Raw genomic sequence first — 17,849 nt, forward strand, 5'->3', positions numbered from 1 at the left:
ACGGGGCGCCCGCTGGGCTCGGGACTGGCAGAGGCTGCGCCTTCGCCTTTCCTCGCGGGAAGCGGGCTACCCTCTTCTCCTGACGCCGAAAGCGGGTAGGGAAGGTCCCCCGAGCCCTTGCCACCACCCAGACGCGGGAAGAGGCCGGCGGACGCGTTACTTGAGCGACCGCTGTGGGGACCGGAGACTGCCGCCCTCCCCGGAGGCGCCACTATCCTCCCTCAGCTGCCGAGGAGGGGTGAGTGGCGGGCTGCTTCCATCCGTAGCTGCTTTCAGAGCCGCCCCCACCCCGGTGCCTCTCTTGGAGCCTGTCCCTCAGAATCCCGGGCCGCAGGTGGCTGTGAAGTGGGCAAGGCCTCCTGCGCCCCTGCGGTGGGGCTTTCTAGAGAGGAACCGCGGCAGCCAAACCTTTCCTCAAAGCTTAATTCTGACGACCGGGGGGCATCAGCTTTCCCAGTCCAACTGCCCAGTCTGCCAACTGCCGGGAAAAGTCCCCCAACCCTGTGGTGGCACAGCTAGTGTCGGATGCTGCGGGCCTCGGCTGTCCTCCCTGAGCTGCTAACAGCTCTGAAAGCAGGGGGTATCCTGATGCCCTTGCTAAGACACGAGTTACTGCTCACCCCTGGGCTTCTCCTGCCACTTCAAAACTGCTCTGGGACACTGGGCTGACCTGTGAGCAGGCTGAGGCGGCAGAAAGGGCCAGCTTCCCTGTGACGGCCCTGCCACCCCCCTGCAAGCCTTACATTGCAGCTGAAGCTTTGTGAGTCCTATAAGGTGATCCTGCTGAAAAAACACTGTGTAGAACTTGCTGTCATAATGCAGAGACACAAAACCCGTACCGGATCCCGGTTGCAACTGTCTAATCATGCAGAAAGAGCTGCTTGGAACATTATGTTAAAATCTCATCTATTTATGCACTTCTTTTGGATTGCTGTATTTTCTGTATTTCATTCACAAAACCAGACTAGATAGTTTGCCGATTTTTGGAGAATGCTTTGGGACACTGAAAAAACACAGTACTCTAGTAAAGAAAACCCGAATCAGCAATAACCAATTGTAAAAAATAATGTACTCTTTGATATTTACCTTCTTATATACCTCTCCCATCTTCCTTGCCTGTTTCTTTTCCTTATTTTTTTCACGTCCTCTTCACAGGAAAGAATGAGTATGATCTTCTGGTAATTGGTGGAGGGTCTGGAGGCCTTGCTTGTGCAAAAGAAGGTTTGTGTGTATAAATAACTAATAAAAGTTTTGTTTTAGCTTAAGTGGTGTTTATGGAAACTAAGAAAAGTGTTACTGATAATGCTAAAGCTTTTTAAGAAACATAGTATACTTCAGCCCCTGCACATTAATGATTAACTCAGCTCCATACAGTTAATCTGTAAATTAATTCACACCCTTGGGTGGGGTGATCTTGTTTGACTTTCCTATTAACCTTTTAAAAAATATTTCTTTTGCCACGGGGAAATCTAATAAGCTTTTAATTCACTGTTATTGTAAAATACTCTGAGTGCCTCCATAGATACTGTATTTTCAAAATTATACTGTTTCTTATTTATGTGTTAAAACAACAGTCCCTTTAGACTGTTTCCAAGAACTGTTTAACTGCTGAGGAGAACCTTGCCCCTCTGTAACTCAATGCAATGTGCTCAACAACCCACAAGGTTCTTAAACATCTCATTTGGGGTCAAATTGCATTTTTAGGGTCAGTGAAAGCTGAAGGCTCTAGTCTGGGTTATTAAGTGCCTTCTGGAGAACCTGCTGACTACATAGGCCTCCTGGGTCCCTAGTCCGGCATCTTGAGTTGGACAGTAAAATCCACCAGCCATCATCTCCTGTACTCTTTATCTGTACCTGTGCTACTAAAAATTTTAGGTTTGTGTGTCTTTCCCTCCTCTAAATACCTTGTCTTGCTTTTTGTTTAAAGCTGCTCAGTTTGGAAGGAAAGTAGCTGTTTTGGATTATGTGGAACCTTCTCCACAAGGTATGGAAGAGAAATACTCCGATAATATTTGGACATGTGTATAAAACAGTTCTCTAGGTGAGCAGATTGCTCCAGGCAGCAAAGTTGCCAAAGCCACACTGCCTGCTTTGCTTGTAGTAAATGTCCTTAAGCCCAGCTTGCTGTACTGCTCATTCCTTCCAATGATGTCCCAGCTATGCTTCCCCTGCACATTAAGTTTGTTAGCAGTGTTTGATGCTATCACTTGTAGTAGACTTTGGGCTTTAATACGTGAGAATATTTTCTCTGTAAAAATGTCATTTACAATTTCTAAAAATTATGAATCACATCATGCTGAGGCTTTTCATGTACAATATGTAAAATAAGATCTGCAAATAAGCAAATGTGAATGTGTAGTAACTGGATCTTCAGAGCTCTGAGGAACATGTTGAGATAATTTGAATTTTAGAAGAAAAATATATAGAGAAGGTTTTTATCAAAACAAATGACTATAAGCAGAGTTGGAAACTCTGGAGATGGTAAACTGCGTGTTGTTTCAGAAATTTTTAACTAATTGCATGAACAACCTAATTCTCTTAAGTAACTTAATTGCATTGTTATACTAACCTGATGCATTTACATTTTTTTTCTTTTTTTTTTTTTTTTCCCAAGGAACCAAATGGGGACTTGGTGGAACTTGTGTGAATGTTGGCTGCATTCCTAAAAAGCTTATGCATCAAGCAGCCCTTTTAGGGAGTGCCCTTAAAGATGCCCAACACTATGGCTGGAATATAGCCCAACCTGTTCATCATACCTGGTAAAGATTATTGCCCATATCCACTCCTATGTGCTGCAAGTGTGTAACAACTTTTCCCAGTTGGTGTTTATTTAGGGACCGTTAGGGAAGTGAATTTTGCATGAAGCTTTTTAGACTGCTTCTTGTTTAAAGCACAAAACTATTTACTAGTTTATCAGGGCAGATACGTTGATTTGGACTTGATAATTTACTTTTATAACAAAAAGCACTGTAGAACATTCCTAAATTCTAGCAATTGCCTGTCTCTTTGAGTTGCATAATCTGAATTTGACACGTGATGACTTCATGTTCAGTTTCTTGTTTTGTGATAGGTCTCTGATGGCACAAGCTGTTCAGAATTATGTGAAATCCTTGAACTGGGGACACAGAGTACAACTACAAGACAAGTAAATAAGACTTTGAAGTTCATCTTTCTTCCCATAGTCAAGGAGCTCTTCTTGTAGAATTGCTGAATTGCATTTGGAGTTTCTCATTAGAGCTAGTATTTTGAGTTTGTAAGTCCTTTCTGCTCAGGACCGTAAATGCCCTTGCCAATGTAAGTGATTTGTTTCCCTTCCTTTTCTTTTCTGGGAAATAGTGATTGAAACTGTCCATACGTGAAAGCTTTCTAACAGCATAGTGGTCAGGGAATGCTCTCTTTAATCTGGGGAGGTTTTGCTTTAATATGAAGTAGTCAGGGTTTCTCAAGATAATTTCAAGCTTGGCCACCAAAATTTATATGCCGTACAAGCCCAATGATAACACTATACTAGAGCAGCTGATTTTTTTGCTTTCAGTGCAGGAATGCTTCCAAGTTTTTCAGCATGCAGTTCGTTTTATAGAGAATTAATAGATAATTTAACAGGTACTAGCCTTGTGACTCCTGCCGAGTCACTTCTATATGCTCTCAAATGACCATTGTATTAGAAATGTTATAGATAGTAATAGTAATGCTATATCTAGTGGAAAATGTACCATTTGAAGAGGTCAATAACCTGATCCCAAAGCATGTTACAAGGTTAGGTACTCTGCTGTATAGAGGAGTTAACTGTGACTTAAATTATGTGGCAGAGCTGCAAACAATTCTATGAAATGAAATGCTTTCTTCGTTTTACTTTTCTATGCCTCTTTGCTATCCTTTTTAGCATTTCAGATACAGAAAATGTAGCTGATTGTATTTCATTCCCATCCTTTATTAAGTGCGCATTGATATTGCTGTTTTCTTCTAAACAGGAAGGTGAAATATTTCAACATGAAAGGGAGTTTTTCTGATCCATATACAATCCGTGGTTTAACAAAAGCAGGTAAAGAGGTGAGCTGCTGTGTGATTTCTGCAGTATCATTTGCTTCAAACATTTTAGGTCTTCATGTGTTGATTTTCAAGTCAACTGGGAGCTAGATTGTAGTTTTGCAAATTGCTTTAGGGATTCAGTATTGTTTTGGTGAGGGAGATTTCGTTTTCCACCCAGAGAAGATGTTTATAAACTTGACTGTTGTCTACTGAGTCCATAGCCTTTAATCTGTTGGTTAGATGCTATTACTTTTTTTCTGCAGATGGAAATGCTGAGACAAAAGATATTTTGTTTTTTCTGGTCAGAGTCATCTTGCTTTGATAGATGCTTACAGAGATGTAAAGAGGACCAACATCTCCTTATTGCTCTGAGCGTTAGATCAGTCTGAGATGTTTTCCTCCCTCAGATGAACTGTAAGGGTAATTAGCTTTCTAATAGAAAATTGTGTGTGGGAGGCAGTTATACTGAATGCACAGCTTCAAGCAACTGGGTCACGTAACAGAATGGTGGCCATTTCTGCATATTTAACATGAGACTGAACATGCATTTTTTAACACCTTTTTGAGAGTAATTATGTAATGCTACTGGTTAATATCAGCTTGAGAGAGCAAAAGTTTTGAGGGTAGATGCCTAGCATTTTCTAAAAACACACTGCTTTTGAGGTAGCTTAATTCCGGGCCTTAGACACAGAATTCACTTGCTGTGATCTCTGTGTGTTTTGCCCTAAGAAAAAATTTATTTTAAGAAACTGACATTTGTGCACAACTGTTGCTTCCAAATAGTCATCAGAATCTTGTCCAGTATAGGAATGATTGTAAGCTTAATATTAAAACTAAAACTGATAGAGAATATGTAGGAGAAACTGCTGCATGTATTTTATCTCTATCCTTTTTAAATGCATTGCTGATTATTATGTCATATAAATAGCAGATGGTAGTGCCAGCTTTCTCATTTATCACTCATTTGTACATAGATAAAATCTAAGGCAAAAGGATTTCAAATGCTTAATTTTGATTTTGTATTTTTGTTTGTAGACTATTGTTACTGCAGAAAATATTGTCATTGCTACTGGAGGAAGACCAAAATATCCTATGCACGTAAGTTACCCTTGCCATCTAGCAACTCCAATGGCTTTACTGATTTTGTTGCAGAAAATGAATGTTTGGAGGATAAATAATGTAAATATAAAGTAACACAAGAGATCTTTGTACTTGTGTCATTAAAAATTATGTTTTATATAAAGCACAGGCTTTTCAGAAAAACATTTCCATAGAAAACAATGTGCATCAATTTAGTATGTAGATGTTGCTTAGAGCTGTAAGATAATTTGGGTTGGAAGGGATCTCTAGAGGTCGTCTAGTTCAACCTCTTGCTCAAGGAGGTTGGGGGTCAGCTATTGAATCAGCTGTGAGGTCAGATCGTGTTGCTCAGTGCTTTTTACAGTCAGGTTTTGAAAATCTCCAAAGACAAAGACTGGATAATATATCTGAGCAACCCCAGATGCATTGCCCTTGGTCTACTGGCTATACTTCAGCTAATACAGCCCAAGTTGCTATTAGCTTTTTTTGCTGCCAGGATTTGCATTGTAGATTCAAGATCTTACCTGTGTGTTCATAGATTGCGGGTGCACTGGAGTATGGAATTACAAGTGATGATCTATTCTGGTTAAAAAAATCTCCTGGAAAAACGTAAGTTACCTTACCATGGATTTAATAGATGATGACTTTTGTACTTTTTCTTTATGGCAAAGTGAAAAATGTTCAAAATTGCCTTTTATACACCGTTTTTTCTGTCCTGTTTTCTTTCTGAGAATTTATTTTGCTGTGCATCAGCATCACACTACCAACCTTCATTAGTAACTAATAGATTTCCCCTCCTCCCCCTCTTATGAAATTACCTTCTAAAATCAAATTAAATGTGGATTTTCACCATTTTAGCTTAAGGTGACTTGTTTGCCGTAGCAATGATGCATGGCGGTCACAAGAGGGCAGCATAAACTTAAACAAAGGCTGTACTGTCTCTATTTGCTACGGGTGTATGTGAAATTGCTCTTCAAGTAGGAAAGAAACACCAACATAATTTGATGTTCTCTTAAGTGGTGTCAGTTTTGATAACAAAAGAAAATGTGATGAGACAATTGGGTTACTTTTTCTTATGCTTTGGGAGCTATTGTTTAACTGAAATACTAAAAGATTTACTTTAATGGAAATACTAAAATGCCATAGTCTGTTTTTTACAGCACATAGCACGGTAAGATTCTGAGTCAACATTGCACTACAGAGCAATTTCCTGATGCAAATAATTGTGATAGGAAATGCACATTTGCTAGCATGGAATTCAGATAATACTATTTTTTTTCTTTTCTCTATTGAACAATTCTAGAAAAAGCAAAGTATATTTAAGAAAAAGAGACTTGAAACTATGATACTGGTGTTTTGAAAGAAAACAGAGCTGCCGTTCATGGCTGTGACTCTCTGATATAAGAATTGCACTGTGTTAAGCTAAACATCAAATAGATAAAGAAGGGTCCTTGGTACAGTTTAAAAAGGAAAGTAAATTTGGCATTGTTTGTAGTATATCAGTCACCTCTTGAATTTTGAGAGCATGATTTATGCGAGGAAATTGTTTTTTTTAAAAAAAAAACCAAACACCAAACTCCCCACAAAACCTAAACATAAGATTTATTCCCGTAAGATGTTTCTGTGAAAATGTGGCTTTTGTCCAGTTGCTGCTAATGCAAGTTGTAACAGTGTAATGTGGGAGTCTAGTGTTTATATGTTGCATTCCTGAGATTTAGTCAAAATAAGCCTGCAGGGGCTACAGTAGCATTTCTGTGCTTTATCAGGCTGTGTCCTAGCAAATGGAGGGAGCTGTTAAAGGTTTGTTTCTGTTGAATTTGTTTCTATTATAAATGTTCCCAAGGTTCAGTTTAACACCTTTTGTTTTTAGTCTGAGCTGTGTTGTACTTATTCTTTCTTTTCTCCCTCTCCAAATGTACGTATCTCAGCTACAAATTACATGCCTAGGGGTTATAGAACTGTCAGTCCTGCAGTTATTCATATTTTTTAAAAAAAGCAAACCGTTAACCAACTTAAAAGTCCCTTAGATATACAAACATTGTGAAGAAATTCTTGCTACTGAGATGAAGGGTTTTGGCAGAGTGAATTAGAAAAGATGCCTTGAAAATATGTTCAGAATGAGTGAGAGATTGAGCAGGTGTGAATGAGGTTAGGTTCTGCTTTCTTAACTTTTCTATTAGACACTGACAATGCCCAGAAACACTCCACTTTGTAGAATGAATTGTGAATAATGTGCTGATACTGTGAATGAGCGCCAGCTGGCATCTATTTTTCATCTAATGAAAAAGAAGAGCAAACATATGCCCAAATTACAGATATTCTCATTCTAATCCCAGTGAATCTCCAGTAGATATTTCTTTATGGGTAGTGTCTGGCTTTTTGCAGCACTTCCCAGGAACTACATGCTAAAAGAGGGAGTGATCATCCATTCACAGATGAATCAGATGCCCACTATGTTAAATTGTTTGCCAAACATAAAACCCAGACTACCAGATTTTAATCCCTTTAGCTCAACCTGTTCTCTGTACACCTTCAGAAGTTGTATGTTTTTATTATAGGATAGATAGATGTTATCTAGGGTCTTTTGTGAGAAAACATGTGTTGTACTGACTCTGCAATTCCGGGGGTTTACAGAGCAGCAGCCCCACATCTGCACTTTTCAGAAGTTTAAAAACATCTCTGTTATAACTAGAAGATGGCACAGATTGGTAAAGTACAGGCCACAAGTCAGTGTTTCACCTACTTTTTTTGCTCTGCTTTCTTAGCATAGGATAGACTATGTATGAAGAGCTTTCCAAGTATTGGACTTGTTTCTCTCTTGCAGTATTGTGGAAGAATAACTTTCCTAGGCATATGTGGCTAGGCAGTGGCAGGGCTAAAAAGATAAACCAAATTTGCTGTCAGCAGAGCTCCATCATGCCTCTAACATTTGTTTTCAGTTGCCATATATGTTCACATATAAAACGTTTTAATTTTCTAAGGTTCTTGATGTCCTCCTGTGAAACACATTTCTGTAAGTGTGTACACCAGTAGTTTTCCTGATAACAGCATGGACAGAGAATCACTGCTTTGTAAATTTCAGTTAAAAGTGATGAATGATACCTCCTTATAGAGAGTGCAGTGCATGCACTACTTTGTGTTAGCCTTCAGTTTGTGTGTGTTTTTCCATGGATTTAAGGGTTTATGTTTATTTGGTGAAGCACCATGCTAGCGTATGCTACTTCAGCCAGGAATCAGGCAAAATGTAGAATACAAAACATTGTGGGATGTATAGGCCACAGGTTGATATTTCAAATGTGTTCCTTCCTGTGATCTGACAACTTTGAATTTTCACCTGTTCAGAGCATGTTTTATCAAAATAGTTTTGTTTTGTTGCTTAGGGTTCTTAACTTCCTCCAAACAGTCAAACAAGGTTGGATATGGGTAAAAGAATATGATAAGGTTCTGTGACTTATGCTTATGCTTCCTTGCTTATCCTCCTAACTTTAAATAACCTCTTTAAACTGTGATTATGTGACTTTGTATTTTGAGTTTTTAAAGTAAATTTCTACATTCAAGTAAATACTTTCCAAAATGCAATTAGCAAACTACTACTTCCATATCCAAAAAATCCAAAGTTACTTTTTTTAACTTTTGAACATAACAGTATGAGAGAGACCTGCTTTTAAAACAATGCCCAAAATAAACAGAAAAAATGTGTCAACTATTCAGGTGGGTTCCAAGTGTTGTGGTTTTGTGTTGCTGTTTTTTGATGAAAAGTTCTTAATAAAGCACGAGGATGAAAGTTCTTTATAAAGCATGTGTTTCCATAGATGAAAATCACAGTCAGAACATTCTACACTTGTTCTCATAGTAACTAGAAATTATGTTCCCTAATGATGCTTTTTTTCCTAATTCAAAAACTTAACAAAAGACTTTGTTGAAAGTGGAAGTATTATGTGGGGTGCATCTCCAAACTGTGATATTTCAAAAAGTCTGCGTAACACATGAACAGCCAAGGAACGTGAGTGCAGCCTGTCCAGCAGCTGAGTGTCAGTGACTGACCAGTTGGACCCACTTTTACTTGCGGAACAGTGACTGAGTGTTCTGCCTTTTGTGTACCCAGCAGACGTAGGGAACTGAGGATGTGGTCAGAAGAGAGAGGACTGCTCCGAGTGTAGGGCACCTGGGGACAAGCATGGAAACTGCTGTGCTGCAGAGCTGCTACAGCTCATAAATTAAAAGTGTTGATGGACAGTTTTAGTGATATTCTTGGTTGAAATGGTGTGAAATATGTGAATTGAGGGGAGCTGGAGTTATACTTAAGGTCTAAAATGGATGTATTTGGTAAATACTACTCTAGGTAAACCTATTAAATGGATTTTCTATAACTGCATACACAAATTTTTGAAGACAGGAAGGGCAAATATTTGGCATTTGGAAAAATAACATGATTAATAAGCAGATGGTTATAAATCAAAATGAAATTTAGCAATGAATAAAATTTTGTGTTGGGGATTGGAATCTACTTGATAGGAAGATGATGAATTTCAAAGATGCTTAACTTCTGATTGTGTTGTTTTCTTAAAAATAATTAAATATATATATAGTAATTAGGATACCTCTAGAAATTTTGAGATATACTCGAGTTACAAGAAGACTGCTGCATGTCTCTATGTTGTCTACTGCCTCAGAGGCAAGGATGCCAAGACATCATGTAAAGATGAGGCATCAGTAGCAATAGACACTGGGGGAAGATCTGTCAGTGTCCACTCCAGATGTTTCCAATGGAAGTATATCATAGTACACAACTGACCTATCTGTGATGCCTCTTAACCTTGATAGTTTCTCTGAGTTTTTCATGGGTTTCTTCACTTTGTCTTTCAGAGTATGCATTTAAATGTCTTTTTACAATATAAAAAGAATTTCTTGTGTCTTATAAGCCTGTTCTTTTTTTATTCTGTTAATAAAATAAGCCTGTATGATATAGCGTTGTCTTTGTTGGAGTTGACAAGCCACGCTCTTTCTACCCATCTAACGACATCAGATCCACTCCTCAAACCTGTAATTTTGTAACTATACATACTTAAAAAAACCTCTTTTGATGGTGCAGAAATATGCACAAGCTCATTCCACTGCTTTATTCTTTTTTTCTTGTTATGTAACAGGTTGGTTGTTGGAGCCAGCTGTATCCTTTAAAAAAACTGTGATGATTTATGATTATAAGCAGCGTAGCTGTCTTTCCTATGAAAGCTGAGTTTTCAGAATTCCTTTGCTCATGCCCTGTAGTTGAGTTGGTAATAGAACAGTAATAGTTTTCTATGCAATAGCATCATGGGAATTAAGGTCAGCTGAGGATAAATTCTCAGGATCTTAAAAACAATGTTATCTGTGAGAAAAATATTCTAAGGCTTTGGAGTCTTATTCTATGTAACAAAAGCAAGCTAAAGATGTTGTTTGTGTGAGGAGAACTTGATATCTCTAGGTAAAAAGCTCACTTGAATACTGCCCTTTTATATTGCATTTATATGAAATTATAGTTTATATTTCCTTAACTGGGGCTTCACCAGATGTTTCGCTTGAGTGTGCTGGTTTTCTAACAGGCATTGGATTGGACACTACAGTCATGATGAGAAGTATCCCACTTCGTGGGTTTGATCAGGTGAGTACAGAGTATCTTACATCTCCTTATATATCAAATATATTAAAAAGTATATTTGATTATTTTTGTCTCCTAAAGAAAAAATGTTATTGGCTTCTCCAAGCATTTCCTAGTATGTGCTTTCTGAAGAGAAACTAAATAAATATTAGCTCTTGTTTTCCTATCATGTCTCTTGGTACTGTACTTAGAAAAGTAAATCTTGTTTTTTCCTCCCACTTAATTGAAAACAAGATTGAAAAGGTTGGGAAGCAGGGAAGGGATTTATGCCACTGCTTAAAACATTAGACAGTCTCTTTAAAATAATGCATTTCTAGGGGTTACAGATAATGATTTTTAAAATAAATTACTAGACTTAACATGAAGTAGTTCAATGTGGAGCTCATTATGATGATTATAAATAAATCACTAAGCTGAAAGTTTGTAATGACAATAGGAATTGAAAATCTTGACCTTACCACTTTCAAAACAGTGGCAGTTATAACTAGGTAAAAATGTAGTGATTTCAGTGGAATCATCAACCCTAAGCTGGAGAAAATTAAAGGCAAAAACTTTCAGTCAGGGAAAGTTAAGGAAGAAAAAAATGTGTTTCAAAATTGGGAAAGATATGGACGAGTTTTATTTAAAAGTATAAGTGGTCATGATTGTGCTGACAGAACAGAAAACAGTTTTGGCCAGAAACCCATTCCTGTATAAAGAGTAAAAGCAATTAGAAATAGCAATGAGAAAGGGCAACAACAACAAAAGGTTTTATGTAGGATTTTTGTAAAAAGTATAAGGTAGTATAGCAGGTTTAGGTTAAAGACAAGTTACTGGATCCAGTAAAGGTGTTAGTTTATAGCCTCTGTTCTACAGGTCCTTTTGGTGCCTAGATCTGTAGGGAGTATGTTAAAGGTGACTGTGAATCTTCTGTCCCTGCAAGATTTGATGATAACACTACTTTGAGGGAAAGTTTCTGTAGTGTTCTTAAAACAGTGAGAGACTTTTGGGTTTTCACTCACATGTGCAGTGAACTTTTTCTTTGAAGTTTACAACAAATTTTTTCTTAGGCAAATAACTTTGGAAAATGTCAGCCTTGAGAATGAAGACTGTGTCATGTTAATCACTTGAAAATAGTGTTTTCAGAATGGGAATGAATGCACATTAACTTAATTATTCCTGGTATCATGAATTAGGATTTTTTTAAATGATTAATTGCAATAGTACAAAACATGAAAACATTTACGGGTCAAAGTTGATGAAAGAATGATAGAACTATGGAATTTTTTTTAAGAACTTCTTTGCACATAGAGTGTGTAGGAAAATTATTTTCATGTCTAACAGCGCAGTTTTTGAGAAGGGAGTATTGCTGTTAGAATAGCAGCAGTGACAAGTAACACTGCAGGTAGTGACAGCTCCTGGTTGCATGCCAGCCACTCCCACTTTGAAGTGGCTTCCTTAAAACTGGTGGTATGTATATCAGAGTTTGCAGAACATTGTATAAGAATGTGTCTTGGGATTTGCACTCATCATTGAAGAAATCTACACTTGTAACAGCATGAGATCTGAGCCGGGAATAGTGTTAAGAATGTGTGTGTGGCACTTTATAAAACACTTACAGTAGGGCTTTCTCTGAGAATTTAGTCCTTTGTAGACAGGAAGAGCACAATGGACATTTCAAAGTTAAGAAAGTACTAATAGAGGTAAAATAATTATGTTCAGTCTGTAGCCACACTGAGTCTGATGGAAACTGGTTAGTTAGCTGTTAGTTAGAAACACTGAAGAGTTATAACCCTGCTGTTGCCATCATATTGGTTAATATCAGCTTTGAAAATAAAGTTTTGTAAGCTGAGATCTTGCATGCAGTTATTCTGTGTGAGTGGTTTTGTGATACTATTCTTTAAGTAAAAAAATATTCTTTGACAAAGTGCAACCTGAATTACTGCAGTCAAGAGCAATGAAATCTTTGGATAAACCTGTCAGTGGGACACTTTACTACTTGACTGTGGTGTGGCATTATTTCAAACAGGCTCTTAGGACAAAAGCATTATTTCCGTTTTGTAGTAGAACTTTACAGGAAACCTTAGTGATTCATCATCATTGCAGAGAAATGGCAGGTGTCATGGCAAAGGGAAATATTTTTCTTCCTTAGCTTTATGAAAGTATTTAATTCTCAAGAAGCTGCCAGAAAATGGTAATTATGGTAATGTTAAATTGAATATACTCTAGATGCTATTTTTGTATAAGCAACAAATGATTTAAAACCAATCATTCTATTCATACACTATTTTACTTTTTTGAAAGTAATTTGAATATTCAGATGTAGATGCCTCTTGGAATGGAGTTGCAGGTCATGGTGGCTCAATAAATTATCATGTGTTGACAATGCGTAGTAATTAAGTGACAAAGAATGCTTGAAATGCACAGTGTATTTACTGGATATTCATGAAGACAGCTGAAGGAGGGCTTTGCATTAGAAAGGTAATATATCTTAAGAGTAAACCTTTTTTTTCCCCCCTACTCAACAGCAAATGGCGTCTTTAGTAACTGAGCACATGGAATCTTATGGCACAAAATTTTTAAAGAGATGTTTCCCAACCAAAGTTGAAAAATTGGAGAGCAACAGATTGCAAGTCACCTGGAAAAACACTGACCTGGGCACAGAAGAAACTGATTCCTTTGACACAGTGATGTGGGCAGTAGGTAAATTTGATTATCTTAACATTCATTTGCAGTGCTTTCCATTCTGAAAATTAAGTCCCCTCATCATGTTGTATGGGGCCAAACAGCCCCCCTCCCTTTTTTTATATTAAATATTTAGTGACCTAAACATTGATAGTTTTTAAATTCTTTTTTTGCATGCCTGACTTGTTCACTTGCAGTCTAAAAACACGTGAAAGTTACAGTGAATGGAAGAAATCTGTGGTAACTACTTTTGCATGAGCTGCAATAAATGGAAGACCATGTAGTCTTCCTCACATTTACTAGAGGGTGAGAGCATCAATTCCAGCAACGTCTGTGGCACAGGTAGTATTCCCTAAGTCCATACTCTGACATATTCATGAAGCTATTCACTGCAAGTTCCTATTTATCCTGTTCAAGAGGCTACCATTTCTTCTAGGAATTTTTCTAAACTGTGCTGCTTAAGCTTGTTACTGCAGCTATCATGCAATTTGGAGAAAGAGAAATAATTGTCCCTAAAAATCTGAGCTCGTTGCAGGGAACCTTGGAACTTTAGAGCTTTTTGAAACCTGATTAGGAACTTTCATGTATCTCAGACCCCTCAAAAGTGACATATGATGTCAGAGTAAATCAGTTTGAGATAACTTTGTGACAAATGGCATAATCACCAGAAATCAGTATTAAATCTGTTTTTTGCCTCCTTTGAGTCAAATGCTACTTCTTGTAAGGATTAACACACTAAATGATGTATGGTACAAGGTTCCAGTCCACAGAAACAAAAATACTCCTTTCTGCATTGCCTCCCTAAGCTGCTCGTTTGCTGTTATGAGTGGTCCTTCAGTTCTTCTATTGGTTCAGATGGACTGCAAGCCCACCGGAATAGGAGACCTCTTGTCTTCTATTCTTTTAAAGCTTTGTGAATATCTGTAATTCTAGATAAATAATGGATGGCTAAAGGTAGTAGTGATGTTTGGCAAGTGGATGATATCTGGTGAACAAAGTAAATAAGCTTAATCTTGCTGCACAAGAAATCTGTTTTGATGCAGAAGAACAATCCATTTTACTAGCAGCTTTAGTAATTCCTTGAATGACTTCATTTTTATGCTGTTCTTTTTATCTGACATCACTGTTTTTGAGTAGTGGGGAAGTGTTACTCTTTCATTTGTTGATAACAGATAAAGTTAAATTCTTGTGGTCACAGAATAGATTCATTACTAGAAACGCGAACAAATCATTTACAGCATTTTGTGTTTTGCCGAATGGGCTAAATCTGTTGACTTCTTGTTCCTTTCCCCTGGTTAAGTCAGCTTTGTATCTTCCTAATTACCCTAAACAGAGAGCAAGTTGTGTGTTGTAACATTTTCTTTCGCTTACTGTAATTACTGTTCTCTTAGAAGTGCAGTGGGCTTCTATAAATTCTGGAAACAGCCTGTAATAATGGATTATGCTCACCAGAACCAATCAAAGACACTAATTCTTGCCAAGAGTACAAAAGGTCATGCTATCTGGAGATGTGACAGTCCTGAAAACTGTAGAATAATATTCATGGTGAGATGAAAATGCTTCAAAAAGTGGGTTTCTAAATGCCGTATTTGGTTTTTCTCAAGCTTTCTGGTAAAAGTACACGAGGTGGAGTCACACCTGTGAAATATCAAGTCAATTTGTTTACTTTTGTCAAACATGCAAAAAAGATCTATTTAATTGAAATAACAAGAAAAAATCTCAGTTTAGCATTAATTATAATGGAAAAAGGTTGCATGATATACTATTGCATCTCAGTTGAATTGTGACTCCACTCGCTATTTAGATACAGTGGAACTACATGTATTATAATTTTTGTCATAGATTTGAGTTACAATCCATATTTAGAAACTACAAAACAGTTTGAGGGTTTGGAGGTTTTGTGTTGCCTTTTTTTTTTTAAGTGTTCAAATTGGCACTCCACCCTTAACGATTAAACACATTAACAGTTAAAGCTGGTTAATTGATGTGCAGTCGATATGATTCATTGTTTTGCTCTGTATCAACACACCCACACCAGGTGTCTCAGATAATAGGCTGGGAAACTTAGTAGTGTTGAGGATTTCCTGTCTGCAGATGTGCCAGTTACAATACTGATTGAAGAAAGTCAGCTTGTAGAGTTAGTTAAAAGCAGTTGCTATTGTTAACTAATTGTAGCCTGAATTACAGCAGATATTTCCTTAATTTTTGTAAGCACGTTGTGGAATTTTAGTAGGATTTTATGAATAATGTTAAAAATATTTACTGACAGTGGGACATAGTTTGAGTCTGGTAAGCTATTATCTCTTAGTGTAGGCCCTTTGAAAAAATTTACATTGTGTTTCTATGAAGAGTTTTGTTTATCTTTTGGAATGTGTAATTTTCTGCTTGTATGGATAAGCCAATAAAAGCAGACACAATGCTCTTTTTGCTTTTCTAGCAGATTTTTTGAACCAGTCAAAATGTTTGAGGCAAAAATAATCTCATTTTGATACTTTTTAATGTAATTTAAAGGTTTCAGTCCAAAAGTTTTGTCGGTAACTGTTATGAGCCTGTGTTGCCTTGCTGAGTAACTACTGTTACATTCCAGATCAGTGAAATGGCTTTCTTGACCTTTATTTGATTCTGCCTGTCTAGTTTTCTAACGTCTTTCTGTCTTTTACTAGTGCTTTGCCTTCTGCTTTTGTGAGAATTCTGAAATGATAAGCTTTTGAGATTTATTTTTTTTGGTTCAATATGGAACCAATAAACTTTAAATATTATATAGTATTCCCACTGCCCTTAAGGACTCCAAAAAATGTATATGTTTGGTGCCTAATATACCTGAGCTACAAAGCAATGGTAAGTGTATGCATGTACAGATTGCACAGGGTCTTCATCTAAAGAAAAGGGTAGAGATTGACACCTTTATAAACAGATGCAACTGCTGAGCTTCGGGGCAAAGTTGTGGGAGATCAGGCTTTGTAGAGTATGTTTGTTTCTGCTATTGGAGGACTGAAAGCCATGGATTGAATGCTGCAGTTACAACACAGCTAATATATAAAAGGAATTGGCATATAGTATTTCTGTTTGAATTTGCAATAGATGGCAAAAGATCACTGCTGTAACTGGAATTTGATTATTCACAAAGTCTTTAGAAAAGATACTGAGTTACTACATACCTGTGTAGAGGAGCAACATTGAATTGATGATTAAACTAAGCAGGTGTTTGCAAAATATCCTAGAATTAATTTCACAGAGAAAGTGAAGTAGTGTGCTAGTAAACTGTTAACAGAAAGAGCAATGACCAGCAGCAGATTTTAAGTTTAGCTTCACAAAAAGAATTTTCTCCCTAATGAAAACAGTGGAACAACCATTTTCAAGTTTCTTTGCATTCATAAGCTTAGAGGAAAGCCAGTGTGTCTTTGAAATAATATCATCTTTGCTATAAAAAGGAATTATAACTTTAGTTCAATGTAAAGCTGAACAGGTATCAGGTGTTGCACATCATGTGCTATCAAGCATATTGTCCTTTGTGTCAGACTGGATGCTTGGCAGATTTATTTTGTGGTGTAGTAAAGTAAGATCCTCACTGTTCAATATCAATAAAGGGTTAAGTACATAACATTTTTTTAATAGTAGTTTTCGGCAAGTCTCACAACCAAATCAGTTTGGATTAACTAAGAAAACAGAAATTTTGTTTGGAGATTTTCTTTGAAAAGTCCCATATGGTAAAATATCGCTGTCATCTCCTGTGAGCATATCTCTGCCAGCCCCTATAGAAAAGGGGATGGGCTTTAGATTCGTCTTTGCAAACAAAATCTTGCCATCGAGTTTTTAACCTTTGAACTATTCAGTGAAAAATAATGCACCTTGGTTGATCTTAGACAACTGTTAGTGCTGAAGTAATGTGGTTTGCTGAGGCTCTGGCTCTTTGTTCTGAACTTCCCGTGTCTCTTTCTCATTAATTTTAATTCATTACTGTCTTGGTAAGATGTGGTTTCTGCAGTCCTAATGAAAATTGCCATTCCCATTACATCAGCCAGTGCTTTTAGGTTTTTCCCCAATATCTAGTTTTAATGACATTGTCAGACTTTATTCAACAGGACTGTTTTTAATGTGCTAGTAATTTGTTTGCGTTGAAGGGGACTTAGATGGTACTTTTTCCTTCTTTTGTTTAACCCACCCATAAACTTTGAGTGTAACTCTTATTTTATGCTACTTATTTTACCAGCTTGTAACTACAAAAATCACTTCCTCATGTTGAGGAAAAGTTAGATGCTCTAATCTGCGTGTGAGAGAATGTTTTGGGTTCAGAACTATTTCAGCTAAGGTGCTATTTGAGTTGATAGGTGATGGCTAGCCTTTACCTGAATGGTGGTATAAATAAATTTTAAAATTGCGGAAAATATTCCAAATTTCATGAAACCAGTATAATTACTGTGACATTTTCTACAGAATA

General features: G+C 37.1%; 1 protein-coding gene across 8 annotated transcripts in view; it reads left to right on the forward strand.

The window, feature by feature from the left end:
• TXNRD2 (thioredoxin reductase 2) overlaps positions 1-17,849 on the forward strand; it is a 37,753-nt gene that overhangs the window by 79 nt on the left and 19,825 nt on the right. For 4 of the 8 annotated variants that reach the window (XR_012625671.1, XM_074844416.1, XM_074844417.1 and 1 more), the window contains exons 2-11: positions 1,156-1,221; positions 1,928-1,984; positions 2,615-2,759; positions 3,071-3,145; positions 3,972-4,050; positions 5,065-5,127; positions 5,648-5,718; positions 10,257-10,276; positions 10,659-10,750; positions 13,255-13,429. Coding sequence is in view for 6 of the 8 variants with exons in the window: in XM_074844416.1 (XP_074700517.1) it covers positions 1,156-1,221; positions 1,928-1,984; positions 2,615-2,759; positions 3,071-3,145; positions 3,972-4,050; positions 5,065-5,127; positions 5,648-5,718; positions 10,257-10,276; positions 10,659-10,750; positions 13,255-13,429 (843 nt within the window). In the remaining 2 variants the exon portion in view is untranslated. Of the gene's footprint in view, positions 1-12; positions 239-1,155; positions 1,222-1,927; positions 2,042-2,614; positions 2,760-3,070; positions 3,146-3,971; positions 4,051-5,064; positions 5,128-5,647; positions 5,719-10,256; positions 10,277-10,658; positions 10,751-13,254; positions 13,430-17,849 lie in introns of those variants that run through there. The other 4 variants (XR_012625672.1, XM_074844421.1, XM_074844419.1 and 1 more) reach the window with 3 other exon arrangements.

The sequence above is a fragment of the Strix aluco genome, chromosome 18 (assembly GCF_031877795.1).
Source record: "Strix aluco isolate bStrAlu1 chromosome 18, bStrAlu1.hap1, whole genome shotgun sequence".
Classification (NCBI taxonomy): Eukaryota; Metazoa; Chordata; class Aves; order Strigiformes; family Strigidae; genus Strix; species Strix aluco.